General features: G+C 61.2%; 1 protein-coding gene across 11 annotated transcripts in view; it reads left to right on the top strand.

Annotated features, from left to right (window-relative positions):
* Positions 1-25,116, top strand: part of ABLIM2 (actin binding LIM protein family member 2) — a 136,940-nt gene that overhangs the window by 14,539 nt on the left and 97,285 nt on the right. For 10 of the 11 annotated variants that reach the window (XM_066233865.1, XM_066233860.1, XM_066233859.1 and 7 more), the window contains exon 1: positions 13,556-13,643. The exons of the other annotated variant lie outside the window; for it this stretch is intronic. In XM_066233865.1, the coding sequence (XP_066089962.1) occupies positions 13,619-13,643 (25 nt within the window). In that variant the 5' untranslated portion in view covers positions 13,556-13,618. Of the gene's footprint in view, positions 1-13,555; positions 13,644-25,116 lie in introns of those variants that run through there. 11 annotated transcript variants of the gene reach the window in all.

Raw genomic sequence — 25,116 nt, 5'->3', positions numbered from 1 at the left:
CCACAGGGGTGGCTGAAGTCAGGGTGTTGGCACCACTGCGCTCCCTCGGGGGGCTCTGGGCAGAATCTGACCCCGGCTCCTCCCGGCTCCGGTGGCTGCCGGCACTCCTCGGCTTGTGGCCGCGTCACTCTGACCCCGGCTCCTCCCAGCTCCGGTGGCTGCCGGCACTCCTCGGCTTGTGGCTGCGTCACTCCAGCCTGCAAGGCCAGCACCTCCCCATCTCCATCTCCACATCGCCTGCTCCTCTGTGTGTGTGTCCAGTCCCTGCCTCCCTCCGGGAAAGGCGCTCCTGATGGCATTTAGGGCCAACTGGGTAATCCACAATCATCTCCCCATTTCAGGGTCCTTATTTTGACCACATCTGCAAAGACTGACCCCCCCCCCACACACACACACCGTTTTTAAAATCACTTAAGTTCACAGTGCTAGTTAGTCAACTAGCGCATGGATATTTCTCGGGGGACCACTATCCAGGGTAGCACAGGCAGCTTCTTGAGGGTTCTGTTCCTGGAGCCAGCCGCTTTCTCCTCCCTGTTAGGTTTCTAGACTAGCCGAGGGTTTGAGAGAATGGCTTTATCATGAGATAAAAATGTCCCCCTCGGCTGAATTTAAATGTCCCCAACCCTGCCAGCCGCACACTGTCACAGACCACCAACGGGAGCATCAGCACGCACAAGCCTGAGGGAGCAGTGAGGCAGAACACAGTGAGCCCTTAAAGCACCCATGGCCTTTGGTAGACTCCTGCTTCTGGAACCTTCTGAGAAAGGCTCTTGACACACAGGCAAGGGTTCATGCCTGCAAAGCCCCTCGGGGTGGGGGCTGTGTACTCTGCACTGCGAACATCCCGCCATAGTAGATAAAATACTGTCCATAGCAGGGGTTCTCAGATTTTTAGGGCTTAGGACCCCCCCCCCCACACACACACACATACACACAGAACTCAAACTGACTGAGGACCCCAAAGAGCTTTCACTGAAGTGGACTGTATTGATTGATAGTCATGGTATTCAAAATTAAAATGGAGAGACCTCTAAGATATTTGTTAATCCACGAACCAGAATAATAGCCCTCTGTGTGAGGCTATTCTCAGTGGACAGACCATTGAGAATAGCCTTGCTGTACAGTTTTGCAGACCTCCTTAATATCCAGCTTAATCGACGGCAGCTGGGATCTTGTGTCCGGTCTGTGTTCTATCAGTTGTGATGTCACCTGTCATGTAGCCTCCAGACAGCATCCTTGGGCACTCGGGGGGGGGGAGTGGACATGAAGAAGGAAAAGCACATCTTCATAGTTTGATGAAAATGGACCGATCCCTGCTTGGGTCGTGGCATTCCTCAGGAGGTCCTTGGACCTCACGTTGAGAACCGCTGATTGAAGAGGGACTAACTGTATCCTGTGGTCACTAGCACGCTTGTGAAGGATCAGGAGAATGCGTGTGTCTGGGCCGGTGGTGAATGAAGGTATGGGGTCCAGGATTTTGGACCCGGGTTCATCTCCACGAAATACGCAGAGAAAATACACTGGAAGAAAAGGCATCGCCGTGTGGGAGGGTCACAGTTAATGGTCCCCCCCCCAATACTTTGCTATTTTATTTACTTATTTATTTATTTTTCCTGCTGACTCATTTGGAGAGACGCAGGGACACAGAAGTTTTTCAAGGAGGCCTGATTAGCGAGCAGCTGTCTGACTCACTGGCACCAGCCGCCTGGGCTAAGGTCATGGCATTCTCTATTCTGGGAGGTGGACTCACGGCGGAGCGAGGGCTGTGGGTGACACCGGCGTGTTAACCAGTGTAGGACTTCAGCGCGTATGTGTGTGTGTGTGTGTGTGTGTGTGTGTGTGCATGTCCTCTTGTGAGAATTTAGTCTGTGGTTATAAACGAGAGGGCGTTCTGCTCCGAAGCAAACCCCGTGGTCGCCGTGGGGGAGTGGGGAGCTGGTGTCAGCCTGTGAGTCCTCAGCCGGAATGCCTGCTCCCGGCCCAGCTCCCGCAGAGAAGCTAAATATATCCCGGGTGTGTGCTGGCGGCTGGGAACCCCACCCCCACGCGGCGGCCTGCCGCTGACCAGAGCTCAGGGGAGTGATTGATCTGCCTAATAAAAGCCGGCGTCTGCTGTTTATGGAGCGTTGAGTAACACCCAGCACGGTAGCGACTCCGGGCAGGCTCGGTCGGCTCCAGGGCCCCGCGTCCCGTCCCTGTGGTGTGGGGGACTGTGGCTTCCAAGTTGCTGGTGAGGGCATTCGGGCTAAGCCAGGAGAAGGTGTGTCTTGCCCGCGGTCACACGGCTAGTGATGGGGCAGGTGGGGTCCCACCCAGCCTGCCCTGTTCTCGGAGCACCCCTAGTGCCGCCTCCCCCGGGAACGCCCGTCTCCCCCTGGTTCTTCCAAATCGGGGGCATCGTTGTGCTTCTCCAAGGGGCTGGGGCTTCCTGACGCAGGGGCCTGGCAGGTGGAGCAGGCTGGCGTTTGCAGTAGAAGTGAGAGCATGAGAGCACTGGACAGTGTCACTCAGTCCCCTCGGTACTGCGGGGGGGGGGCTACGGTGACTGCCCACGCCAAGGGGGGGGCACGGAGGCCAGGTGGCACCCAGAAGCCTGCCCCGAGGACCTAGCTGGTCGAGGTGGAGTGGCACTTGAACTGGGGTGGCCTCTTTCCCGACTGTGGCCGGAGCTGCACTGGCCCCTCGCTCCGTAGCATCTAATGTGGGTCAGCTGCCAGCAGAGGCTGTCTGCATCGGCTCCAGGCACTGCGGACCGGAGTTTCCTCCGTTCCCTCCATTCCCCAGCTTGCAGAGAGCAGGCTGGCCTGGGGCAGGCTAGCACCATGTCAGTGCCCGGCGGCCAGAGGGGGCTGCCCTCCGCTTCCCAGGTGGGCGCCTTGCACAGGACTCCTTGCTGGAAATTGGGGTCTTGAGGGCCATTTTTGCCCCTTGCCCAGGGGTTCAGGGGTTGCTCCCCCGTTGATGCCCAGCTCTGAGCTGTGAGGCTTTTCCCCAGACTCTGAGAGGTACCCCTGTGGTCCAGCAGGAGAGCTCAGCAGGGCTTTGCTCTGGATTTGATGGGGAGGTGGTGCAGCGGCATCTCAGCCCACCTGCTAGCCACCACCCTGCAGGAAGCTGGGGGGTGGGGCTTCTCCCTGGACTTCCTCCCTCCTAGTTCCTGTTTTCCCTGTGAGGACCTGCCTCTCCCTGGAGTGCCTGTCACAGAGAACCCTTCTGCTGCCCCCAAGGCAAGGCCCTACTTTGGGTCTCATGGACATGCAGCCAGCGGACCCAGCACCCATGGCAGGGGTGAGGGGCAGACGTGGCAATTTCAGCTGAGTGTATGCATCCAGTGGCCAGGTGCTGCCGGTGACTCTCATGCAGTCCCCCCTCCAGGGGCTCCCTGCCTAATAGTAAAGGCAGACAGTACGTGACGAACACACCATGAGAAAGCACTTCTCAGGGAGGCTGTTGGAACAGAGGAGACCGTTAAAAGAACCTGCCAAGAGAGAGAAATCCTGGTGGGCTTCCTGGAGGAGGTGATATTAATTCAGTAGGTGTTAGCCATATACAACAGCGGGAGAAGGACATCCAGCCGTAAGTGCAGAGCCCCAGAGGTGAGGATGGGCAGAGCATTTGAGGGGCATCACCCATGCCTCTGACCAGGCTTGGCCCTAGATAAGGTGCGGGGCATGCAGCATATGGCAGGGACCTCACAACCCCGTCTGCCTCTCGTGCACTGTGGTCTCCTGGCACGTGGCCCAGCACCTTGATCGCAGTGGGTGCTCAGTGACAATGCAAGAGCCAGTGGTCTCGGCGTCTGCAGGGAAGGGGAGGGGAGGGCGCGGGGAGATCCGTGCCCGGGCAGAATGCAGACTCCTGGGCACTCTGATCCCCCGGCGTGGGGCCCAGGAGCAGGGTTCCAGGCTGAGCCATGTTTGGGGACTGTAAGTGTCACCGTGTGGCCAGGGCTCAGAGGACTTTAGTTGTTTGTCCCCATGGGGTGGGAGGAAGAGGCGGGGGGTGGCACCTGGAGGGGAGACAGGTGCTGGGGGCCCATTCCTGACCCCTCACCCGTCTGCTGAGCTGTCCTACACGGACCCCGTGGTCAGGGGGCAGGGCCCGAGGGGGTAGCGGCACCTTCCTCCAGCCGAGCAGGAGACAGGGCCCGGGGACCTGGCGAGGCCCCTGGTTTGGATGCCGGGGCCTCCTCCCCCCGTGAAGCAGGGACGCCCACCGCCAGCCCAGCACATTATTTCATTCAAGAATAGCGGACAGTTTGGGACAGAGCGGCCTCTCTGACTTGGCATCGTGTTGCGTCTGCTGGCTGCCCGGGTCCTGGGGTGGTGAGTGCTGATGAGGGGACGTGTGCCCGCTGCCTGTGCGGGGGAGAGCCACGGCAGATGGCGGCAGTGCCCACCCAGCGCTGGGGCCCTCTGTGCCCGGGCCGGCTGGGCAATGCCAGGGCAGTGAGATGGGGCTCATGGGGTCCCTGCCCCTGGAAGCGTGGCCGGGCTGGGCGGAGAGCCTGGGAGCAGCCCCGTGGCGAGGCTGCCGTGCTGCACAGACCTGTGAGACGCAGAGACGCAGGGCGGGGTCCGGGGCCGGCACTGAGACCCCAGCAGCGGGCTCGTCTCGCTGGCCCAGTTCTGGGCAGGAGGGCTGTGCCAGGAATAGGCCGTTTATTTCCCACAGCGCCGCCTGATTGGGGGCTGCAGCCGTTTGGGGACGATGGCACTCGTGGTTGGGATCTGTGGCTTCAGGCAGGAGCGTAGCAGGGCATGTGACTTCCCGCTCAGGGGACAGCCGCTCCCGTCCATACCCAAGAGCTGTTTAAGCTCGGACTGCAGGTTGGGAAGTCTGGAAAGCTTGGCCCCCGCACGTGTGTGGATGAAAGAAGTGTCAGGACGGAGCCCTGGACGTGGCCGAGAGCCAGTGCGCTCCCGCAGACGCTCCCGTTCCTCAGAACGCCGAGTGGCTGTCAGCGCGGGTTCTCTGGTGCGCACACCTGTGCGTGGGCCACTCCGAACACCAGACACACGGTCACCTGCCTTCCTCCACTGCGCGATCTTCCGAAGGCCAGTGACTCAGGCATCGATTACCTGACTCTGCGAGCAAACAGGCCTGGCTCGCGTTAGTGTCTGGCAAAGGCCGTTTCCCTGGGTGAGGGAGATGAATTGCAGGCAAGCTCCGAACAAGGCCCTCGTGGCCGCGGTCTCGCCCCAGAGGAGGAGGGGCTGGCAATCGCTGTGGGCCTGGCTGAGGTCTGGCTGTGCAGGCTTCTCCCAGTTGGTCTCATAATCCACACGATTGTAACCAACGTGCGCTCGGGGGCCTTGCTCCCCGGAACTCTCGGATGCCTGTGACCTCCTTACAGCTTTCCCAGAATCCTCAGAAGTACCTCAGGGTCTGGGGATGGTGGGGGCGGGAGGGCAGCTGAGGTCATGGCCGGAACAAAGCATAGATGCTGTTTGAGGCCAGGGCTGCCTGTCCCTGTCCCAGGCCCTTCCCACCAGCCTGAGACGTCTCAGGAGACGGGTATGTAGACAGCAAGGGGCCGGGGCAGGGAACGGCTGGGGGAATTAGAGGCGGTGATGTTCCACTGAGCTTGAGGTCAGATGCGCTACCTTGGGGAAGTGTCCACAGGGCAGCAGGCACTGACTTTGATTCTGATGAGAAAAAAGACTTAGCAAGACACTGTTTACATGCCCAGGCCTGACCTGCACTGGTTCACAGTCTATTATTCTGTCAAAGCTCCTGGCCACTGTCCCCACGCTGCCCCGGCCCCCACTGGAGTGCCCGCGGGGTGCGTGCAGACGTTTCTCTTCTAAACTCTGTCACCCGCTCTTCCCTCCCTGCCACAAAGCTGGGCACCACTCTCCGGCCACGAAGGACCTTATAGAAGAGGACACAACCTCTTCTAGGGTGTCCCTGTCATTTGAATTTTTGAAGTCGGTTTTATCACTGTCACTGTTATCAGGAAACTGAGGCCAGCGAGGTGACATGACTTTGCTGTGATGGCAGCCTCTGGGCTGGGCGCTGGGCGCCAGGGGGAGGATGTTCGACAACTCGAACACACGCCATCGCCTCCTCACCAAACTGCATGCATTCCCCCATCCTGCCGGTCCTGCACTTACTCACCATGTGTGAGTGGGTCCACGCTGTGCCCCGTCCTGGGCTGAGTGACACACATCGGGCTGGGTGTCACTCCTAAGAGCTGGCAGGACGAGGGGACTGACTCACACAGAGGCAAAGAACAGACAGTCGACTGCCTAGGTTTGCCACAGATGCCAAAAGGGTGAGCATGCACATGTGCGTGTGTGCATGTGTTCATGCATGTGCTTGTACGCACATGGTGTGTGTGCATGCGTCTGCCAGCTCTGGCTGCAGGCGGGGAAGCAGGTCCAGGAGAGGAGGGGTTTCCCAGGGGCAGAGCCAGGTGCTCCGAGCCCAGGCGGGTCTCTGTTAGCACAGTCTCTCTCCCGGGGTCTCGGGAGGTGAAGCAGGTCCCTCTCAGTCCCGTTTCCAGTGCCATTGTTTTCTTCATCAGTCCCCACCTCCCACCGACTGTTTATTTTGCAAACTTTCAAGCATGTGGAAAAGTCAAGAGCAGGAGCAGCTCCACGATCACTTTGTGACACTTTTGTGCTGCTGATGCTTGAAGAGTCCAGGCCTGCTGGGGGGGGGGTGTCCCCCGATCTGCATTGGTCTGTTTCTCGGTGACGAGATCCAGGGGAGAAGCTGCCTCGGTGACTGTGTCCCCGTGCGAGGGGCCCACGTGCTTTCCGGTGGCTTCTCAGATGCCCCCGCTCACTGGAGCAGAGGGGAGAATTCTTGCACCTGCATGCAAATAGACCCTCAGAGCTATTCTGGGGGTGAGTTGGTTAACGGAGGGCTCCTGCCAAAACGTCTCCCCAGTTTATACCTTTATCAAGGGGTGGGGCCAAGAGTCCCTCACCCCGTCCCCTCCTAGCTCAGCACAGGGACAGTGTCGGTCTTCTCGTATTGGCTGAATGGGTGGAAAATGGCACCTCCCTGCTGTGGTCTGCCGGCTGCCTGGGCCCCGAGAGCAGAGCATCTGTGGAGCTTCCGGGCCACTGGTGTCCCTGTGAACTTCCTGTCCCCCCTTTGCTGACCTTTCTCGAGGGTTGCCTGTCTGTCTGCATGGACCCAGGGGCCGGATGGGCGTGGGGGCCACCTTCAGTCGGGCAGGGCAGCGAGTCGCTCTTGATCCGAGCATGGGGCAGCTTCGGCGATGGGGCCCGTGAGAAGGGGTGTGTGGGGGGCAGGGACTCGGGGCACAGTGTGCAGATGTGTCGTTGGGTAGAGAAGGCAGATGGTGACGGAGGAGGGGGTCTCTAGATGGGACACAGAAAGTCCGTCACCTCCCTCCCATCTTTCTCAGCAGATGGGCTCACCCTATTCTGAGGGCGGCCCGAGGCCCCACGTGTGAAGTCAAGATGCCTCCTTCTCTGTGAGCGAGACCCTGCCCCCAGCAAGCCCCTCCCCCCAGCAAGTGAGACCCTGCCCCCTTGGCGTCCCCGCAGCCTCCTCTTGCTCTGGGCTCCTCCCAGCCTGGGGTCCTCACACTTGCCTGCCCTCTGCTGACCCATCCTGTCCCCTCTGCTGACCCGTCCTGTCCCCTCTGCTGACCCGTCCTGTCCCCTCTGCTGACCCATCCTGTCCCCTCTGTAGCGTTTTCTCGTCTCCGAGGGGTGCTGTCACTGTCGCCTCCCCGAGGGGCCCTCTAACCGCCTGCGCACTACACCTCAGCAGCGGCTGCGGCTGCTCCTGGACCTTCTCGCGCATTAAGCGGATCGCGGTCCGGCCTGCGTGTTCCTGTGATTCCCGGCCGGGTCGCCGCCTGCCTGGCCGCCCCACGTGGGACGGGGCCCCGAGGATGTCACAGCTGGCGTGCCGCTCAGGGCGCACCTGCTCTTGGCAGGGTGTGGAGCACCCGGCACTCACCGGCTCTCATTCCCTAGCTCTCTGGAGGGGATATCCGCTGTCAAGCCCAACCCTTGATGGCCAGGAGGCTCCCGCTGTAGCCAGCTCCTGGTCGATGCCTCGGGGGTCCCTGAGTGTGAGTGTCCTCTGCCCTGTGGGGTCCTGGACTCACGGCTGAAGCCCTAACTCCTGGCACCTCAGAGTGTGACCTCACTCAGAAACAGGGTCATTGCAAATGGGGCCAGTTCAGGTGAGGTCCTCGTGTGGAAGAGTGGGCTCTGACCCAGTGTGGCTGGTGTCTTTCATGAGAGGGGGAGAGGGACAGAGAGAGACACAGAGCAGCGGCCATGTGACAACGAGGCAGAGATCCGAGCGGTGGCGGCCACAGGCAAGGGGCTCGCCAGGCTGCGCCAGGGCTGGAGGCAGCAGGAAGGACCCTCCTGTGCTTTCAGAGGAGCCGCGCCCTGCTGGCAGCTTGACTTGGGACCGCCGGCCTCCGGAACAGCCGATTAAAGAGATTTCTGTCGATTAGGCCCCCGGTTTGTGGTCCTCTGTCAAGACAGCCATGATTAGGCCCCCGGTTTGTGGCCCTCTGTCACGACGGCCATGGGAATGAATGCAGTTGGGAATTGGGAACGAAAGATGCCAGCCCTCCAGTGCCCACCCTGTGCCAGGCGAGGGGCCAGGTGCTTTCACACACACATATCACCTCGTTTGGTTTCCCTGCAACCCCATAGGTAGGCATTCCCACTCCGTAGACAAGGAGACTGAGGCTCAGAGAGGCAAAGCGTCTGGGCCAAGGTCACACAGCTGCTGGCCCGTCCCAGGCTGCCTGAGTTGCAGAAGGGGGAGCCCGCTGGGTGAAGGGGCAGGTATGTGACGCGTGGCACTGTTGGCGGGTGGGAGTGGTGGGTGAGAGTGGGCACAGCGAGCCAGGCATTCTCTTTTCCAGCTGTGAGGTGCCTGGGGGGGCTTCCAGGTGGAGGCGCCCAGCATGAAGCTGGCGCTGGCAGAGGGGGCGGTGTTGAGCGCTCAGGAGATGCCCGGGCTGGTCCTTCAGAATCCTCGCCCAGGGGAGCGGATGGCACAGATCCCTCCAGACCTAATTTTTTTTATGTCCCTGAGAGAGTGTTGTGTCTTCTTTGCCTCAAAGTCACTTTGAAAACCTGTCTGTGCATCCTGACGGGACGTTTCCAAGCCCTTGTTCTCAGCCTGGAGCCGCGCTGGTCAGTGTCCGGAGTGAGCCTCTGGACCGGCCGTGCAGTGGTCGGTGGGCAGCCCGGGCTGTCGGGGATCCTGCCGGACGTGGAGCGGAGACCGCGCCAAGAGGAGGGGACGGGCCTGACCTGTGGTGGCGCAGTGGATAGAGCGTTGACCTGGAAATGCTGAGGTCGCCGGTTCGAGGCCCTGGGCTTGCCTGGTCAAGGCACATATGGGATTTGAGGCTTCCAGCTCCTCCCCCCTTCTCTCTCTCTGTCTCTCCTCTCTAAAAATGAATAAATAAAATAAAAATAAAAAATAAAAAAGAGGAGGGGACGGGAAGGCTCCGAGCGGTGGAGCTCAGGGAGACACAGGAGTCGCTGAGCCCACCCCGGAGACCCCCACCGCTCTCCTTTCTGGTGGGGGCCCCTTCCCCAGCCCCCAGTGAGCCACACTGCTCGTGGGGTGTGAGGGCCGTGCATGAGCCCAGGGACCCGGGGACGCCCTCCTTCCAGGCACCTGTCACGCCCGCCGCTGTCTGTATGCGGAAGGAGCTCATTTCTGTCTTTCCTTTAAATCGTCACCACTTGGATTCCGGCCCCCGCCCTGACGGGGGCGTGCACAGGTGCAGGGTCAGGATAGAACTTTCTCCGCTGCAGGTGGCGACCCATTTATGGGCGCGCAATCAGATTAGTGGGTCACACGCGTTACGTAAGTTGAATGGAATAGCAGAACGGCAGAGCACCCCACGAGGAACAAGGGCACCAGCACACACGTGCGTGCGGCACAGACGGGGGCTGAAGCACGGCCCCTCCGGCTCGCCGCTGGTCCCCGCCCTGGCCCCGGAGCACGGTGCCTGTCTGGGAAAAAGAGTCCTTGCCAAATGGGATTAAGTCAGGACGTGGAGCCAGGAAGATGATCCTGGATTATCCAGCCGAGCCCTCGATGCAGTCAGGATCATGGTCAGGATCATGGTCAGGACAGAGGCAGGGGGGCTCCAGACAGACACACGGAGCAGGCGAGGTGACCGCGGAGGCTGAGGTGGGTGAGGCAGCCACAAGCCTAGGATGCCGGCAGCTGCCCGAGGCCGGGAGACCAGGAGCATCTCACAGCCCTGTTCACCCCACGGTGTCGCCCATGGGAGACCCACTTTGGGCGTCTGGCCTCCGGGATGGGAGAAAATAAGTCTGTGTGGTTTTAAGGTCCCCATCTGTGGGGCTCTGTTACAGCCGCAGTCCCAGGACAGGGACGCACAGAGGGTCAGCAACCAGCCGTCCTTGCTCGGGGCCCACGGCCCAGTGGGGGCTCACCTGGCCAGGTCCTGGTGGGTGGTCTGGCCCCTCTCACGCCTTCCTCCTGGGACCTACAGGCTGGAGGAGCATTCTCAGTGTTCAAGGGCAGATGCACGGCCAGGCAGGTGGCCGTGTCTGAGGCCTTGACCCTGAACTGGGCCTCTGTCACCTCCACCTGTGTGCCATTGGGCAGAACCAGCCCCAGGAAGCAAACACACTGTCCTGGGACAGGAAGCCACCCTGTGCCCCAGACCCTGGCAAGGTGAGGGTGTGGGGAGACTTCAGAGCCCAGCCTGCCCATGAGTGGGTGTGCCCACCTGTGCGTGCGGGCCTCCTCTGACCTGCACGACCCTTTCTGTGTGCTGATGTCAGAGCCGTGTGGAAGCCACACGGTGCCTGTCCCCGTGCCCTTGGTCCCAAAGTTCACGGGGTTTCAGTGCCCCAGCTTCTCCATGGCTCTGAGGACCTTCAGCTGGATGGTTCTGGGTCAGGCGGGATCAGAACCACGGTCAGGTCCGGTCACACACAGGGGGCTCTTTACCGCTGCTGGACTCTCAGGCTCCAAGCCTGTGTGACCCTGTCCTGTTCACCAGCACCGGTCCATCCACCTGTCTCTGCTCTTTCCTCACTGGACAAGTTGGGGGTGTGATTCCTGCCTCGGGCGTGGACCCAGGGGAGACATGGGACCACAGGACCGCTGAGGGCTCACCAGGTCTGCTGTCCTTGTCACCAACATCATTTCTGCCCCGAGCTGGACACAGGGCCACAGGGCACGGGTAGCAAACTAAGTGAAGGAGGAGCTCTTCTCACATAAGCAAGAGGGGACGGGACTCTCTTCCTTGGACTCATTTGTACCCGTTTGTGGGTTCCCTGGGCTGGGTAGTGACCCTCTCCGGGAGACCTTCCCTCCGAGTTCTGCGGTCGACCTCCCGCTCACTGGGCGTGGCACCTGGAGGTCAGATGGGGCAGCCCCGACTCCTCAGAGCTGACGGGGAAGGTGTCTTCTGCTGGGCGCCCTGACCGACGGAAATGTCACGCCTCCCAGAGGCGTCTTCCGCCGGGCGCCCTGACCGAGGGAACTGTCACGCCTCCCAGAGGCGTCTCCCGCCGGGCGCCCTGACCGAGGGAACTGTCACGCCTCCCAGAGGCGTCTCCCGCCGGGCGCCCTGACCGAGGGAACTGTCACGCCTCCCAGAGGCGTCTCCCGCCGGGCGCCCTGACCGAGGGAACTGTCACGCCTCCCAGAGGCGTCTCCCGCCGGGCGCCCTGACCGACGGAACTGTCACGCCTCCCAGAGGCGTCTCCCGCCGGGCGCCCTGACCGACGGAACTGTCACGCCTTCCAGAGGCGTCTCCCGCCGGGCGCCCTGACCGAGGGAACTGTCACGCCTCCCAGAGATGTCTCCCGCCGGGCGCCCTGACCGACGGAACTGTCACGCCTCCCAGAGGCGTCTCCCGCCGGGCGCCCTGACCGAGGGAACTGTCACACCTCCCAGAGATGTCTCCCGCCGGGCGCCCTGACCGAGGGAACTGTCACGCCTCCCAGAGGCGTCTCCCGCCGGGCGCCCTGACCGAGGGAACTGTCACGCCTCCCAGAGGCGTCTCCCGCCGGGCGCCCTGACCGAGGGAACTGTCACACCTCCCAGAGATGTCTCCCGCCGGGCGCCCTGACCGAGGGAACTGTCACACCTCCCAGAGGCATCTTCCGCCGGGCGCCCTGACCGACGGAACTGTCACGCCTCCCAGAGCTGCCCCTCCGTGGAGCAGAGTGGGGTGAGCAGTGATTGTGATTAACAGTCACGCCCAAAGCCTCTTAGTGTGTGTGTGTGTGGGGGGTCCTGGCCTCAGTGAGCCAGGCTGGGTTTCACACGTCACGTGCACCACTGACCACAAGGATGCCAGGGGTGCCCTGCGGCCAAGTGTCGCGCCCTGAGTACTGCTGAATGCTTATGCTGCTGGTGGCTCAGAAAAGATTTCCACATCCTGAGATCATAAAGCCCAAACTAGCAGAAGAGTGTCACAGAGACCGGGGACGCCTCAGGGACCGTAAAGTCGGCCAGCCTTGGGCAGGGACCCAGCACCGCCTCTCCAGCTCAGGGCCTCCCGTTAGTGACCCGAGCTTCGCAGGCCTCCGTTCCCCCGGCACAGTGGGGGCTGTGTAGGATAAATGAATGGGAAGTAGGTCCCTGCCTCCCCCCAAATCCATGTTCACCTGGAGCCTTAGCCTGCAGCCTTCTTCGGCATAAGCATCTTTGCAGGTGTAACAAAGATAAGGATGGAGATGAAGTCATCCTGGTTTAGGCTGAGCCCTGAATCCCATGACTGGTGTCCTTAGAGGAGACAGAACAGCACTGGCCTGGGGTGGCACCGTGGATAGAGCATCGAGCTGGAACGCTGAGGTCGCCGGTTCAAAACCCTGGGCTTGCCTGGTTGAGGCACATACACAGGCAAGAAATGAACAGCTAAAGCGAAGCAGCTCTGAGTTGATATTTCTCACTCTTCCCTGCCGCTTTCTCTGTAAAATTAATAAATAAAATCCTTTAAAAACGACAGAAGGGGACACACGGACACACAGGGAGGAGGCCGTGTAGAGACCGTGGCAGAGGTTGGAGCGAAGTGGCTACAAGGGCAAGTCTGGCTGGAGACACTGGCGCCGGAAGGGGCAGGAAGGACCCTCCCCTGGGTCTTTCCAAGGGAGCGTGGCCCTGCCCACACCCTGATGCCAGCCTCTGGCCTCCAGGACTGTGAGAGCAGAGGTGTCTCTTCGTGAAGCCCCCGTGGGTGGGGCTTGTCGGGCAGCCCCAGGCATCTGCCCCCACGCCCGGCTGCTGGGAGGGCGTGTGAGCGCCCTCTTGCAGTACCTGGCACAGGCTGGGCAGCACATGACCCTGGCCCTCTGGCCCCCCTGCCCCACCCCCGTGTATCTTTTTAAAGTCCCTTTCCCGGAAGCCTGGGAAACAGGTGCACTTGGGCGTGTGGCGGGAGTCTATTTCAGGGCGTCGGGCAGGGGGTGGCGCCGCCCCTCCGCGAGCAGGGGTGCGGCAGCTGCCACGTGACCCTCCGCGAGTAGGGGGGCGGCAGCTGCCACGTGACCCTCCGGCGTGCCCATCTGAGCTGTGCTGGCCGCAGAGGCTCCCCGCCAGTCCAACTGCTGCCCGCTGCCCCCACGGGCGTTGGCCCTTTGCGAGGAGGCCACGCTCCATGGGCATGCCCAGAGGGGACACAGGTAAGACCCCAGACTCCCAAACTGCCCTTTTTACTGGGACCAGCCGGCCAGGCAGGAAGGCGCGTGTGTCCAACGAGAAGTGTTGAGCTCTAGGAACAGGCTCTGGGCCCCTGACGGGAACGGAGGCAGTCTGACCGAGCTCTGCTGTTGATGAATGTCGTGAGGGCCAGCGCTTAGGAGCGCCGACTGCATACCGGGCTTTGGGACTTTTCCTGTGGCCTCTTGGTGACAGACAGCCCTGTGGCCTGGCCCCATTTTACAGATGAATAAGCTGAGACTCGGGGAAGGAGTATTGGGAGCATCGGGCAAGACCTCCCCACTGGCGGGGTCCCAGGGCCCACAGCCTCTCTGCACCCCCTCCCTCCCTTCCTGGTTCTCAACCGGGACCCATTTTGCTCCTCAGGGACCATGTGGCGATGTCCGGAGGCCTCCTTGGTTGTCACAGCTTGGGGCGAGGTGCCCCCCAGGCTCCTGGGGGTGGGGGCCGGGGACACTGCCCAGGCTCCTGGGGGTGGGGCCGGGGACGCTGCCCAGCCTCCTGGTGCCCAGGGCGGCCCCCCCAGCCGAGAGCTGTCTGGCCCTGAATGTCAGCTGAGCCGAGGCTGAGAGGCCTGCTTTAAGGAATTTCATCAACATGTCAGTTCTCCTGGTGTCGACGCAAGAGATGGGCCACCAGCTACTTAGATAGAAAACCAGTAAGTAACTTCTGACCACTCAAGGCCACCTGAGGCCTGTGAGGAGCATCCCTGGAGGAGGGGGTGGGGAGGACTCGGGGACGCAGGAGAGGAGACAACTGGGAGCGAGATGGAGCCTGGACCCCTCGAAGGCAGAGAGAGGTCGGGTGCACAGGGATCGCCCCATGTGCCCGAGGTGTGTGTGGGGTAGGCTCTGCCCTCGCCTCCGTCCCAGGTCCTCAGGCCTCTGTCCTGGCACGAGGCCCAGTGCCCAGGGGCACCTCCCTTCTGGGCAGTCAGGACAGAGCCTTCCCCTTTTGCTCTGGCCTGCAGGGTCTGTCCGGAGGCAGGAGCCAGGACGCCTGCCCCACATCTCACCGTTGGCGCCTCGCACTCGGGATCTGTACTGACGAAGCAGCTCTGGGCTGGGGCAGTTCCCTAAGAGCTGGGCCAGCGCCCATCCGGCCCTGACTCTGGCCTGACCTCACCGTGTCCTGGTCAGGGCCCTTTACCGCCCGGGGGCCTCGAGAGCCCCATCGGTACACGGACGGGGCTGGCTGTGGCTCCTCCCTCCCTGGTGGTGTGAGCAAGCGCAGCAGACACTCCCAAACTAGCTACTTAGATAGATGTTTGCTTCCCCAAACCAGCGGCCATGTGCCCCCCCCCCCCCCCCCCCCCCGCTGGCCTGACACGGCGGCCGCACCAACACCTCCCTCCTGGTCTTTGCACAGTGGTCCGTTGGCGTGGGCTCAGGCAGCAGCCCCTGGCCTGGTCCAGAGGCCAGTGCAGTCCAAGCACTGTGACGTGTGACCGTGTCCCTTCCTCAGATGGAATTTCCATGCCGGAGGCTGGGTGGGTCCCCGCTCGGCTGAGGACACAGCGTCCCTCACACCCAGATGTGGTGTGTGCTCTCCCAGAGGGTGGCCAAGAACGCCCCTGGCGGGGAGCAGACAGGGATGTCGGAAATGGCAGGGACCCGGCGGGGAACAAGCGCTCTTGTTCCCAACTCACATGAGAAGTGGAACCTCGTGATAAAAATAGCCATTTAGGAAGTGTGAGCTCATTCGTGGGACATCACCGTAAGAGCGGAAACTGGAAAGACTAGACAACGCTTAGAGGAAAACAGAGGGTACGTCTTCATGACCTCGGGTCAGGTGGTGGTTCCTCGGACATGACACGGAGAACACAAGCGACACAGAAGAGAAACATCAGTCGGACGCCATCAGAACAACCCGTTCTCATGCTGCAGAGAGCAGGAGGAAGGAAACGGAAATGCAACTCACAGAACGGGAGGCGGTCTTTGCCAGTCACGTCTGATCAAGAAACCGGTATCTAGAACGTACGAACAACGTATGAACCGGCTGTAAAAAGACAACCAAATTAAACGGACAAAGGATCTGAACAGACGTTTCTCCGAAGAAGGGGTTCAGAAGCCGCCAGCTGCCGAGAGGTGCTCAGCGTCATCAGCCACCGGGGAAGTGCCAGTCGAAACAGTGTGACACTTTTCACCCCGGCTGGGTGGCTCAGTGAATAAAGCATCGTCCCGGTTGTGGGTGCACCAGAGGTTTCGGGTTCGATCCCCGGTCTGGGCACATACAGAGATGCAACCTATGAACACAAGTAAATGCTACAAACAAGTAGTGAGTTGATGCTTCTCTCTCTCTCTCTCTGTCTCTTTGTGTCAATTAATGGAAAAACTAAAAAAAGAAAACCACACATGAGATACCACCTCACAGCCACCCACCAGGATGGCTGCAGTAAGAAAGACAGACAGCAGTATTGATGAGGATGTGGAGAAACTGGATTCTCCTACCTGGCTGCTTGTGGCACTGTCCACTGGGGCAGCCGCCGAGGACACGAGCTGGCGGTTAAACATAGTGTTCCCATCCGACCGAGCGGCTCACCTGCAGGGATGCAGCAGGACACAGGGAGGCACATGCCAGCCTGAACAACCCCAGTCCTTTGACTGATGGGTGGGTCCGCGGGGCACGTCCACACATGGAATGTTATTCGGCCGTACAAAGGAGCGGGGTCCGGGTACACGCTGCGGCGTGGGTGGGAGGACGGGATGCTCGGTGGACGGAGACCACGTCCTCTGAGAGCCCATGTCTGTGAAGCGTCCGGAAGAGGCAGATCCACAGAGAGCAAGTGGGCGCTCAGTGACCAGGCTGGAGGAGCGGTGCAGAGGGACAGGCACGGGGGCGAAGGAGCGGTGCGGAGGGACGGGCACGGGGGCGGAGGAGCGGTGCGGAGGGACGGGCACGGGGGCGGAGGGGCGGGCACGGGGGCGGAGGGGCGGTGCGGAGGGACGGGCACGGGGGCGGAGGAGCGGTGCGGAGGGACGGGGGCGGAGGGGCTGTGCGGAGGGACGGGCACGGGGGCGGAGGAGCGGTGCAGAGGGACGGGCACGGGGGCGGAGGAGCGGTGCGGAGGGACGGGCACGGGGGCGGAGGAGCGGTGCGGAGGGACGGGCACGGGGGCGGAGGGGCGGTGCGGAGGGACGGGCACGGGGGCGGAGGAGCGGTGCGGAGGGACGGGCACGGGGGCGGAGGAGCGGTGCGGAGGGACGGGCACGGGGGTGTTCTGGGGGTGGGAGTGATGGAAATGTCCCACCATTGATGGTGATCATGACACAACTCTGAATACACTGAAAACCATTGGCGTGTGCGTCTTACCGAGGAGAAGGAGAGGTGTGGCATGGGGAAGTTTAAAAAAGGATAAAAAAAAAGCCGTTATTGTTTAAAACGCATATACCGAGCACCTTTTGCAGGACTGTGAGACGGTCAAGAGAGTCCCCAGTTGTGTGACGTGAGCTGGATACTTGGACTAAAAGTGTCAGGCACCTCTGGACAGTGGCTGGTGTCCCTCCTAGGAGATGGGGTGGGAGAAGAGGTCGAAGGGAGGGTTCTGACCTCCAGGACTGTCTAAGCCCACCTTGGCTGGATTCAAAGCCAAGGACTTATCCAGGGTGTTTAGACTGGCTGGCGTTACCCAGGGGGCCAGCGAGCCCCCTACCCCCTCCCCCCGCCCCCCAACCAGGCAGGTGGTGTCTGAGGGTCAAGTCTGCAGCCCCATCTTCAAAGGCCTGGGCAGGAAGGGGGCAGCTGGGACTCTGAGCGGTCAGTGCACACTGGGGGGCATGTTGGCAGGGCCTCCAGGCCGACAAGCTCCCTTCCTGGGGGTGTCGTGCAGCAGATGGCCGGGGGAGGGGCCCTGGCCGGACTGGCTCAGCCCACAGACCCGCTCAGTGGGAGATGACGGAGGTGTGTGTGGGGGTGGGGAACCTGTGGCCCGGGTTCGAGTCCTAGCTGTGCTCTTTGCCCATCTCCTGCTCTGTGACCCGGGCTATCAGTAGAAATTGCCAAGTGCAGCACCTGGCAGAGCCCGGACACAGGAAGTGGACGGTGACCATGTCACAGAGGTTATTGATTATCCCCCTGCTGGCAGTGTATGGTGCTTGGGCCACCAAGTGCGTTTCCTGCTGCCCATTGGATTTAAGGAACGTTTACTGGGCATCTGCTGTGTGCTGAGCTCTGGGCATATGTTGAAGGCCCAGACGAGGTCACTTGTTGACCCAGCGGTGGCCACCCGGCCAATGGCAGCATGACACGGGGAACAGGAACAGGCCTGGGAACGCAGAGCCCTGAGCCCGGTCCTGGCCTGGCCACAGACTTGCCAGGTGTCGGTAGTTTTCCCTGTGTGCGGGGGTGGGGTTGGGCTGGGGGTTGGCTGTTGCCTGCTAATCCCCAACCTTCCGGAATGCCACCCACGAGATCCTTCGATGCCTCTTCGGCCAGGACGGGCTGCTCTTCCGGGGATGAAATAACACACTCCGGGGAGGCGGGTGGGAGGGCGCCCGGCCCAGCTGCCCGAAGCCCGAAGGTCCCAGGAATTGTCAGCAGCTCGCGCTGAGGTCTGCCCGGAGCCTCACGGCCAGCCTGCTCTTCCGGGGGGCTGCTCACCGCCATGTGTCTCCCAGCTCTGCCCCCCACTCCCCCCCCAGATGCACACACTCACCCCTGCTGAGCCCCGCCACGCGTCAGCCCCGCCGTGTCACCGTCCTCCCAGCAGAGAGACAGGTGCGGGGATGGACTTCCAGGAGGAGCGGAGGCCGCGTGGCGAGCCGTGTGCGTGCGGCCGGTGCGTGCTGCAGGAGGGGACACAGACTCGTGTCCAGCAGGGCTGCAGTTCTGTGTGACGTGGGCTGACGCACCCCAGCGACCCCACACCCGCGAGGCGCCAGGCCCTGAGCTGTGTGCTGGGCCTCCGGGGGCCACACGGAGCTGCCGGGGTGGGCAGCCTGCCACTCCTTCGGAGTGGACAGTGGGAGAAGGACGTTCAGTGCAGCGATCGGAGGGTCAGCTCCTCCACCTGCAGCCACTCCTGCCGCCCTCTGGGCCGTCCCTGAGCTGGGCAAGGGGGTCGGGACCCCAGGAGGCCATGACCCAGGCTGACACGGGCGCAGGGGCAGTCGGCCGGCTAGAGAAAGCAGGTGCTCCCCGACTGGCCGTGGGGCACCTCCCGATAAGCCCACTGTCAGCTGAAAACACCCTAAGTGTAAGGTGCACTCAAGACGGCTAACCCAGCTTGGCCGTGTCGGTTGCCGCTGGAGAGGTTCCGCTGTCCTCCCATCGTGGAGCCCGGGACGCCCGCGTAAGGCGTCCTCACATGCGCAGCTCTGTCTGCCCAGACTTGTGCTCAAGCCCCGCGTCCAATTCTTAGGCCCTCGGGATAGAGCGGAGCCGATGGCTGACCTTGGGGAGTCGCAGTCTGACCTTGGTGCCGGTCAAGGACCCAGACAAGCGCAGTCAGCTCCCCAGGGGAGACCGGAGACCGCGCTCGAGGGGAATCGGCAGAGGGCCGGGGCGCTCCGGGGAAGGTCCTGTCCGGGGCAGCAGGTCACGGCTCGGGTAGTGAGTTACTTCCAGGGTCACAGGTCACATCTGGTGGGCAGGTCACCTCTGAGGTAGCGAATCCCTTGCAAGGTAATGAGTCATTTCCAGGACCGCAGGTCACTGCCAGGAGGTTACTGGGGTGCGGGTCAGTTCCGGGGTAGCAGGTGACTCCGGGTGTGGCGAGGGAGCATCTTCCCAGGGAGGGGCACCCCAGCGGGTCCCTGCAGGTTGCTTTGATCATGTTGTTACTGAGACAGGGGAGGTACGGGTCCCGGGAGGGACGTCCTTGTGCCTGGTCGCGGGGCGTCGCTGTGATGAACTCCGGGTGGGGGGTGTTCCCCAGTCTGTCCCCCATCTCCACCTCATGTGTGAGCCGCTGGGGGCGGGACAGTGTCGGCCTCACCCTCAGACCCGTGTCCGCCGGAGCTCGATGGGGCTGGGGCGTCCCCATTCTGTCCTCGCAGGATGGAGGACGTGCTTGAGGGTCAGACGGCGGCATGGCCCCCTGGCCGCTCGCCGGGTCAGGCTGGCCGTCGTGGAGAGAAAGGCTGGCCAGGGGCAGCTCCAGGTCCCAGCGCCAGGTTCTGGGTTCGAATTAGCATCCGCCCTCAGTAGGTTCAAAGACAAGTGCTCGCGTGCGGTTGGTGTGGTTTCCTACACGTGACCCCCTCCCGCCTCAGACCCGACCTGCGCAGTGTGCTGAGGGTGGGGCTTCCGACACGTGACCCACTCCCGCCTCGGACCCGACCTGCGCAGTGTGCTGAGGGTGGGGCTTCCGACACGTGACCCTCTCCCGCCTCGGACCCGACCTGCGCAGTGTGCTGAGGGTGGGGCTTCCGACACGCGACCCACTCCCGCCTCGGACCCGACCTGCGCAGTGTGCTGAGGGTGGGGCTTCCGACACGTGACCCACTCCCGCCTCGGACCCGACCTGCGCAGTGTGCTGAGGGTGGGGCTTCCGACACGTGACCCACTCCCGCCTCGGACCCGACCTGCGCAGTGTGCTGAGGGTGGGGCTTCCGACACGTGACCCCCTCCCGCCTCGGACCCGACCTGCGCAGTGTGCTGAGGGTGGGGCTTCCGACACGTGACCCCCTCCCGCCTCGGACCCGACCTGCGCAGTGTGCTGAGGGTGGGGCTTCCGACACGTGACCCCCTCCCGCCTCGGACCCGACCTGCGCAGTGTGCTGAGGGTGGGGCTTCCGACACGTGACCCACTCCCGCCTCGGACCCGACCTGCGCAGTGTGCTGAGGGTGGGGCTTCCAACACGTGACCCCCTCCCGCCTCGGACCCGACCTGCGCAGTGTGCTGAGGGTGGGGCTTCCGACACGTGACCCCCTCCCGCCTCGGACCCGACCTGCGCAGTGTGCTGAGGGTGGGGCTTCCGACACGTGACCCACTCCCGCCTCAGACCCGACCTGCGCAGTGTGCTGAGGGTGGGCGCAGACCCTGTGAGGGGGCAGCCTGACCGGACGTGTGGGAGTGCAGGGCGCCTGCCCTGTGCCGCTGACGGCCCGGCCGGAATGCCCAGGCTTGAGGGCACACGGCTGCACAGGTGCTCACGGCCACGCGGTGTGAGTGTGATGCTCAGGACGGAGCCCTCAGCTCTGCTCTCCGACCCAGAGCCTGCCAATGGGAGACGTGCTTCTCAGGCCTGACCACTGGTCCTGGGCTTCAGGCCAGGGGTGGCAGACAAGCCAGTGGACAAGGGCCACCCAGTGTGGTCAGTGCTGTGATGGAAATGAGCACCATGACGTGACCTTGCTGCTGTCCCAGAAGGTGTCTGCCCACCACATGTCACCTCCTCCTAAAAGCCCTCCCTGACTACACACAGTGCATCTGCCAGCTGCACCTGCCCACAGCCCAGTGCCTCCCCCTCCATCGTTACCTGCTCATCGTCATGGTTACACAGAAGGGCCTGGACAAGGCGACAGCAGTGTATCCGGACCCGCTCTGGGTGTACAGGGTTCTCAGGAGTGGACATGCATGTGGTCTCATAGCTCATTCATCAGTCGAACATGCCGTGAAGTTTGCACAATACAAACAGCAGAGTGGAGGCTCTACAGAATCCCCCTGCTGGTGGGGCAGGGGTTCCCCCACCTGACGTCGAGGGATTTACTTCCAGGTCAAACCCTGGGAGACAAGCCGGACGGGCCGCTGTGGGCCAAGCCAGGAACGCCTGCTCAGGTGCAGCGCTCGCTGACCCCTCGGAGAAAGGACAGAACTAAAGTGTGTTGCTGACAAAAGAGGGGACAGACGGTGGGAACATCCCCAAGGATCACGGGTGACGTCTGCTTTGCTGTCTGGGAAGTGTCCCCTGTCCTGCCGCCCACCACACTGGCCTGGTGGCCAGTTGGACACCCGCCCCCCACACTGCCCACAGACAGGCTCCTTTGTCCCGTTTGTTGATCAGGCGCCTGGCTTGGGACTTGCAGAAGCAGGTGGCTTGGGTGAGCCGGGCCTCAGACACACCTGAGCTGGGACCTCAGGCGAGCCCTCAGCCATCTGCACACCTCAGTGTCCTCACTGTGGAGTGACAGGCCATTCCCCTGGGGTGGGGAATGGGCCAAATGAGAGAACGTGCAGGGAAGCACTGGGTCCGTTGTCCCTGGGGCACCCCCAGGGCCAGGACAGATTCCGGGCACACAGTAGGTCCTCAGACATTTGGGTGAGTGAAGGAATGAATGATAAGAGTGGCTTTGTTTTCTCAGTGTTTGGAGTTGAGTGCACTTGGCCTTCAGAATGAAGTCACGGGGTTGTAGTGCTTTTCCCGTGGCTCAGGGCACAGCAGAGGTTGGGACAGGTGCTCTGCGGCTGGAGCACGGATCACGTCACCTGGGAGAGCGAGGTGACAGCTGGCTCCCGCTCTGATGACCGGAGGAGACGTCGGGATTTGGCTGTGGCGTCCTGAATGGCAGGCTGGTGAATCCCTGTGGACGGGTCTGTGTCACTGGAGGGATGAGGAGTGAGAAGCAGTTTGGTGGGGACACGGATCGGACTCGTGCTCCCCCAGCTTGCTGGACAGAGGACTCTGAGGTCCGAGTTAGCAGAGTAAAGAAACCAACAAGTGTGACCGGTGGTGGCGCACTGGATAGAGAGTTGACCCGGGACCCTGGGGTCCCAGGTTTGAAACCCGGAGGTTGCCGGCCTGAGCGCAGGCACACCAGCGTGAGCGTGGGGTCACCGGCGTGAGCGTGGGGTCACCGGCGTGAGCGTGGTGTCGCTGCCTTAGCTGGAGCCCCCACCTTCATCAAGGTACATGTGAGAAGCCGTCAGTGAGTAACTACAGTGATGCAACTATGCGTTGATGCTTCTCATCTCTCTCCCTTCTTGTCTCTCTCCCTCTCTGACTCTCTCTCTCAAAAACAACTACAACAAAACCCAACAAGCCGTTGACATGCTCACCAGTGTTCTGGGGGTCCTCCCAGCAGGAGGGACGATGGAGCCCAGGCTTGAGGTCGCTGACATCAGCAGTGTGAAGGCTTCAGTCACCATTCCTGCTTTCCTAGCCAAGGGCCAGTGAGGCCTGGGGCTGGGGCTGGGTCTGCAGCACTCAGAGCATCAGAACCGGGCACGGCTGGGGTGCGGAGAGCCCTGCCCACCTGGCGGTCACCACAGGAGAGGTCTGGAGGGAGCAGCTGCAGCACCCATAGCCCCCGTGTGGCAGTGACTGCCTCCTGCACCCCCACAATGCAGTGGGCGCCCCGCTGGGTCGCCAGCTTCACACGTGTCCTCTCATTTGATCTGCACGAGGGTCCTGTGTTTGGCAGTACTTGTCCCCATTTTATAAAGGGGGACACTGAGACTCCCTGAGGTCATGCGAGACCTGCCTAAGGGGACACAGCTGTGGAGGGTGCAGCTGGGATCAGAGGGGCTGTCTCTTCTCAGGCACCCTTCCTGCCCTCACACCAAGCTGGGCCAAAGCGTGCAGGCAGGTCCCAGGCAACCGATGAGGCTACCGTGTGAGCAAAGCTGTTGCCCTCTGGGAACCTCTGGGTGTGCCCGCTCCCCTTCCTGAGAGCCCGAGCTGCAGGTGTGCCGTCGAGACCTGGAGAGGGCTCAGCTGTTGTTCACACCTGCCAGGCGCCCACCAGGTGCTCTCTCTAATGCCACGGACTCTGAGCAGTGCTGAGGGAGACCAGGCTCCATTGCACAGATGTAACGACAGGTTTCTCAGAGTTCAGTCAGCTCTCCAAGGTCACCCAGCGGCCCCTGGACAGTGGGCCCAAACTGTGTCTCAGCTCCTCCAGGACCTGCTCCTGGTGGCAGAGAGGAACCCCCCACACCTGGTGGGGTCAGTCACAGGGGAGGGACCACAGCGATTGCCAGGTCGGCTGGCCCTCAAGTCAGCGAGCAAACTGTGCCCCTCCATTGCGAGTGTGAGCCTTATGATGTTCCCAATAATAATAATTATTTTGATTCCCAGCAGGGCTCCCCGGTGTTGGGGTTTCATGGTCACAGGGATTAAATAGTCACAGCCCTTGTGTGATTGATCCTTACCACTTGAGTGTATGTCTTGTGTTATTATCACAGTGAGGGACTCGTTAAACCAAATATTAAAGCCAATCTTGAAATTATAATGAAACGACCTGCTGTTTCGGGCATAGTTCTGGGAGTGTGGTAGTTTCTCCCTCTCGTGCTCTCTCTCTCTCAGTAATTTTAACAGACTTTCTTTCTTAGAGCAGTTTTTGGTTTATAGAAACATTGAACAGAAAGCGGAGAGTTCCCCTGTATGCCCACCTCAAACCCGTTTCCTCATTGTTAGCATACTGCATTGGTGTGGTGCTTATGATTGATGAACTCATTCTGATACATTATTAACCCATTCTGCTACATTGTTATCAATGCATCTTAGTACATTGTTATTAACCCATTCTGCTACATTGTTATCAATGCATCTTAGTACATTGTTATTAACCCATTCTGCTACATTGTTATCAATGCATCTTAGTACATTGTTATTAACCCATTCTGGTACATTGTTATCAATGCATCTTAGTACATTGTTATTAACTGATTCTGGTACATTGTTATCAATGCATCTTAGTACATTGTTATTAACCGATTCTGGTACATTGTTATTAACCCATTCTCGTGCATTATTATCAATGCATCCTGGTACATTGTTATTAACTGAAGTTGAGGAGAGTGCTCACTCTTGGTGTTTGTTGTACAGTCTGTAAGTTTGGACATGTGTCAAATGACAGGACACGTGCAGACTGGTTTCACTGCCCTAAAAGTCCCCATGCTCTGCCCATTCACCCCCCCTGCCTCCCCATTCCCAGCCGTGACAACCGCTGATCTCCCCACTGTCTCCATAGTTTCGCCTCTTTATAACATCATGTGGTTGGAGTCCTACAGGCTGCAGCCTTTTCAGATTGCCTTCTGTCTCTTAGTAGCATGCATTTAAGTTTCCTTAGCATCACTTCTTTTTTGTAACATCCGCACAACAGACATGACCCGTGGCCAGAACCGGCCCATCGCTGCCCTGGGGCTGCACGGAAGAAACCCTGGGCATTGCCACGCACAGGCCCTGATCGTCCTTGCCACGGCCGTGTGCCAGCGGGGCCACCTCTGTGGGCCTGGTTCACACGGCGGCGGCAGCAGTGACAACACTTACTTTGCTGGCTGCCGTGAGGAGCGGTGCCCTTTGCAAAGCACCTTGTGCGTGGTTGGCCTCTCCTCAACCGGGCAGCTGCAGGAGGACTGAGTCCATCTTGCGGGTAGAAGACCCATGCTACACATCAACGAGATTCACATACGTGACCCCAGGGCCAAGTGGGCAGGTGGGGGGACAGGGGTGAGCTAGCGAGGTCCCCTACCTGCGCGGGTGGTACCTGCAGAAGACACCGGTGCAGTGTCTACTTCCTACCGCCAGAGGGCAGCACACGGCTCTCCCTGGC

The sequence above is a fragment of the Saccopteryx bilineata genome, chromosome 5, assembly GCF_036850765.1.
Source record: "Saccopteryx bilineata isolate mSacBil1 chromosome 5, mSacBil1_pri_phased_curated, whole genome shotgun sequence".
NCBI lineage: Eukaryota > Metazoa > Chordata > Mammalia > Chiroptera > Emballonuridae > Saccopteryx > Saccopteryx bilineata.
This window is presented reverse-complemented; position numbering and strand designations above follow the sequence as displayed.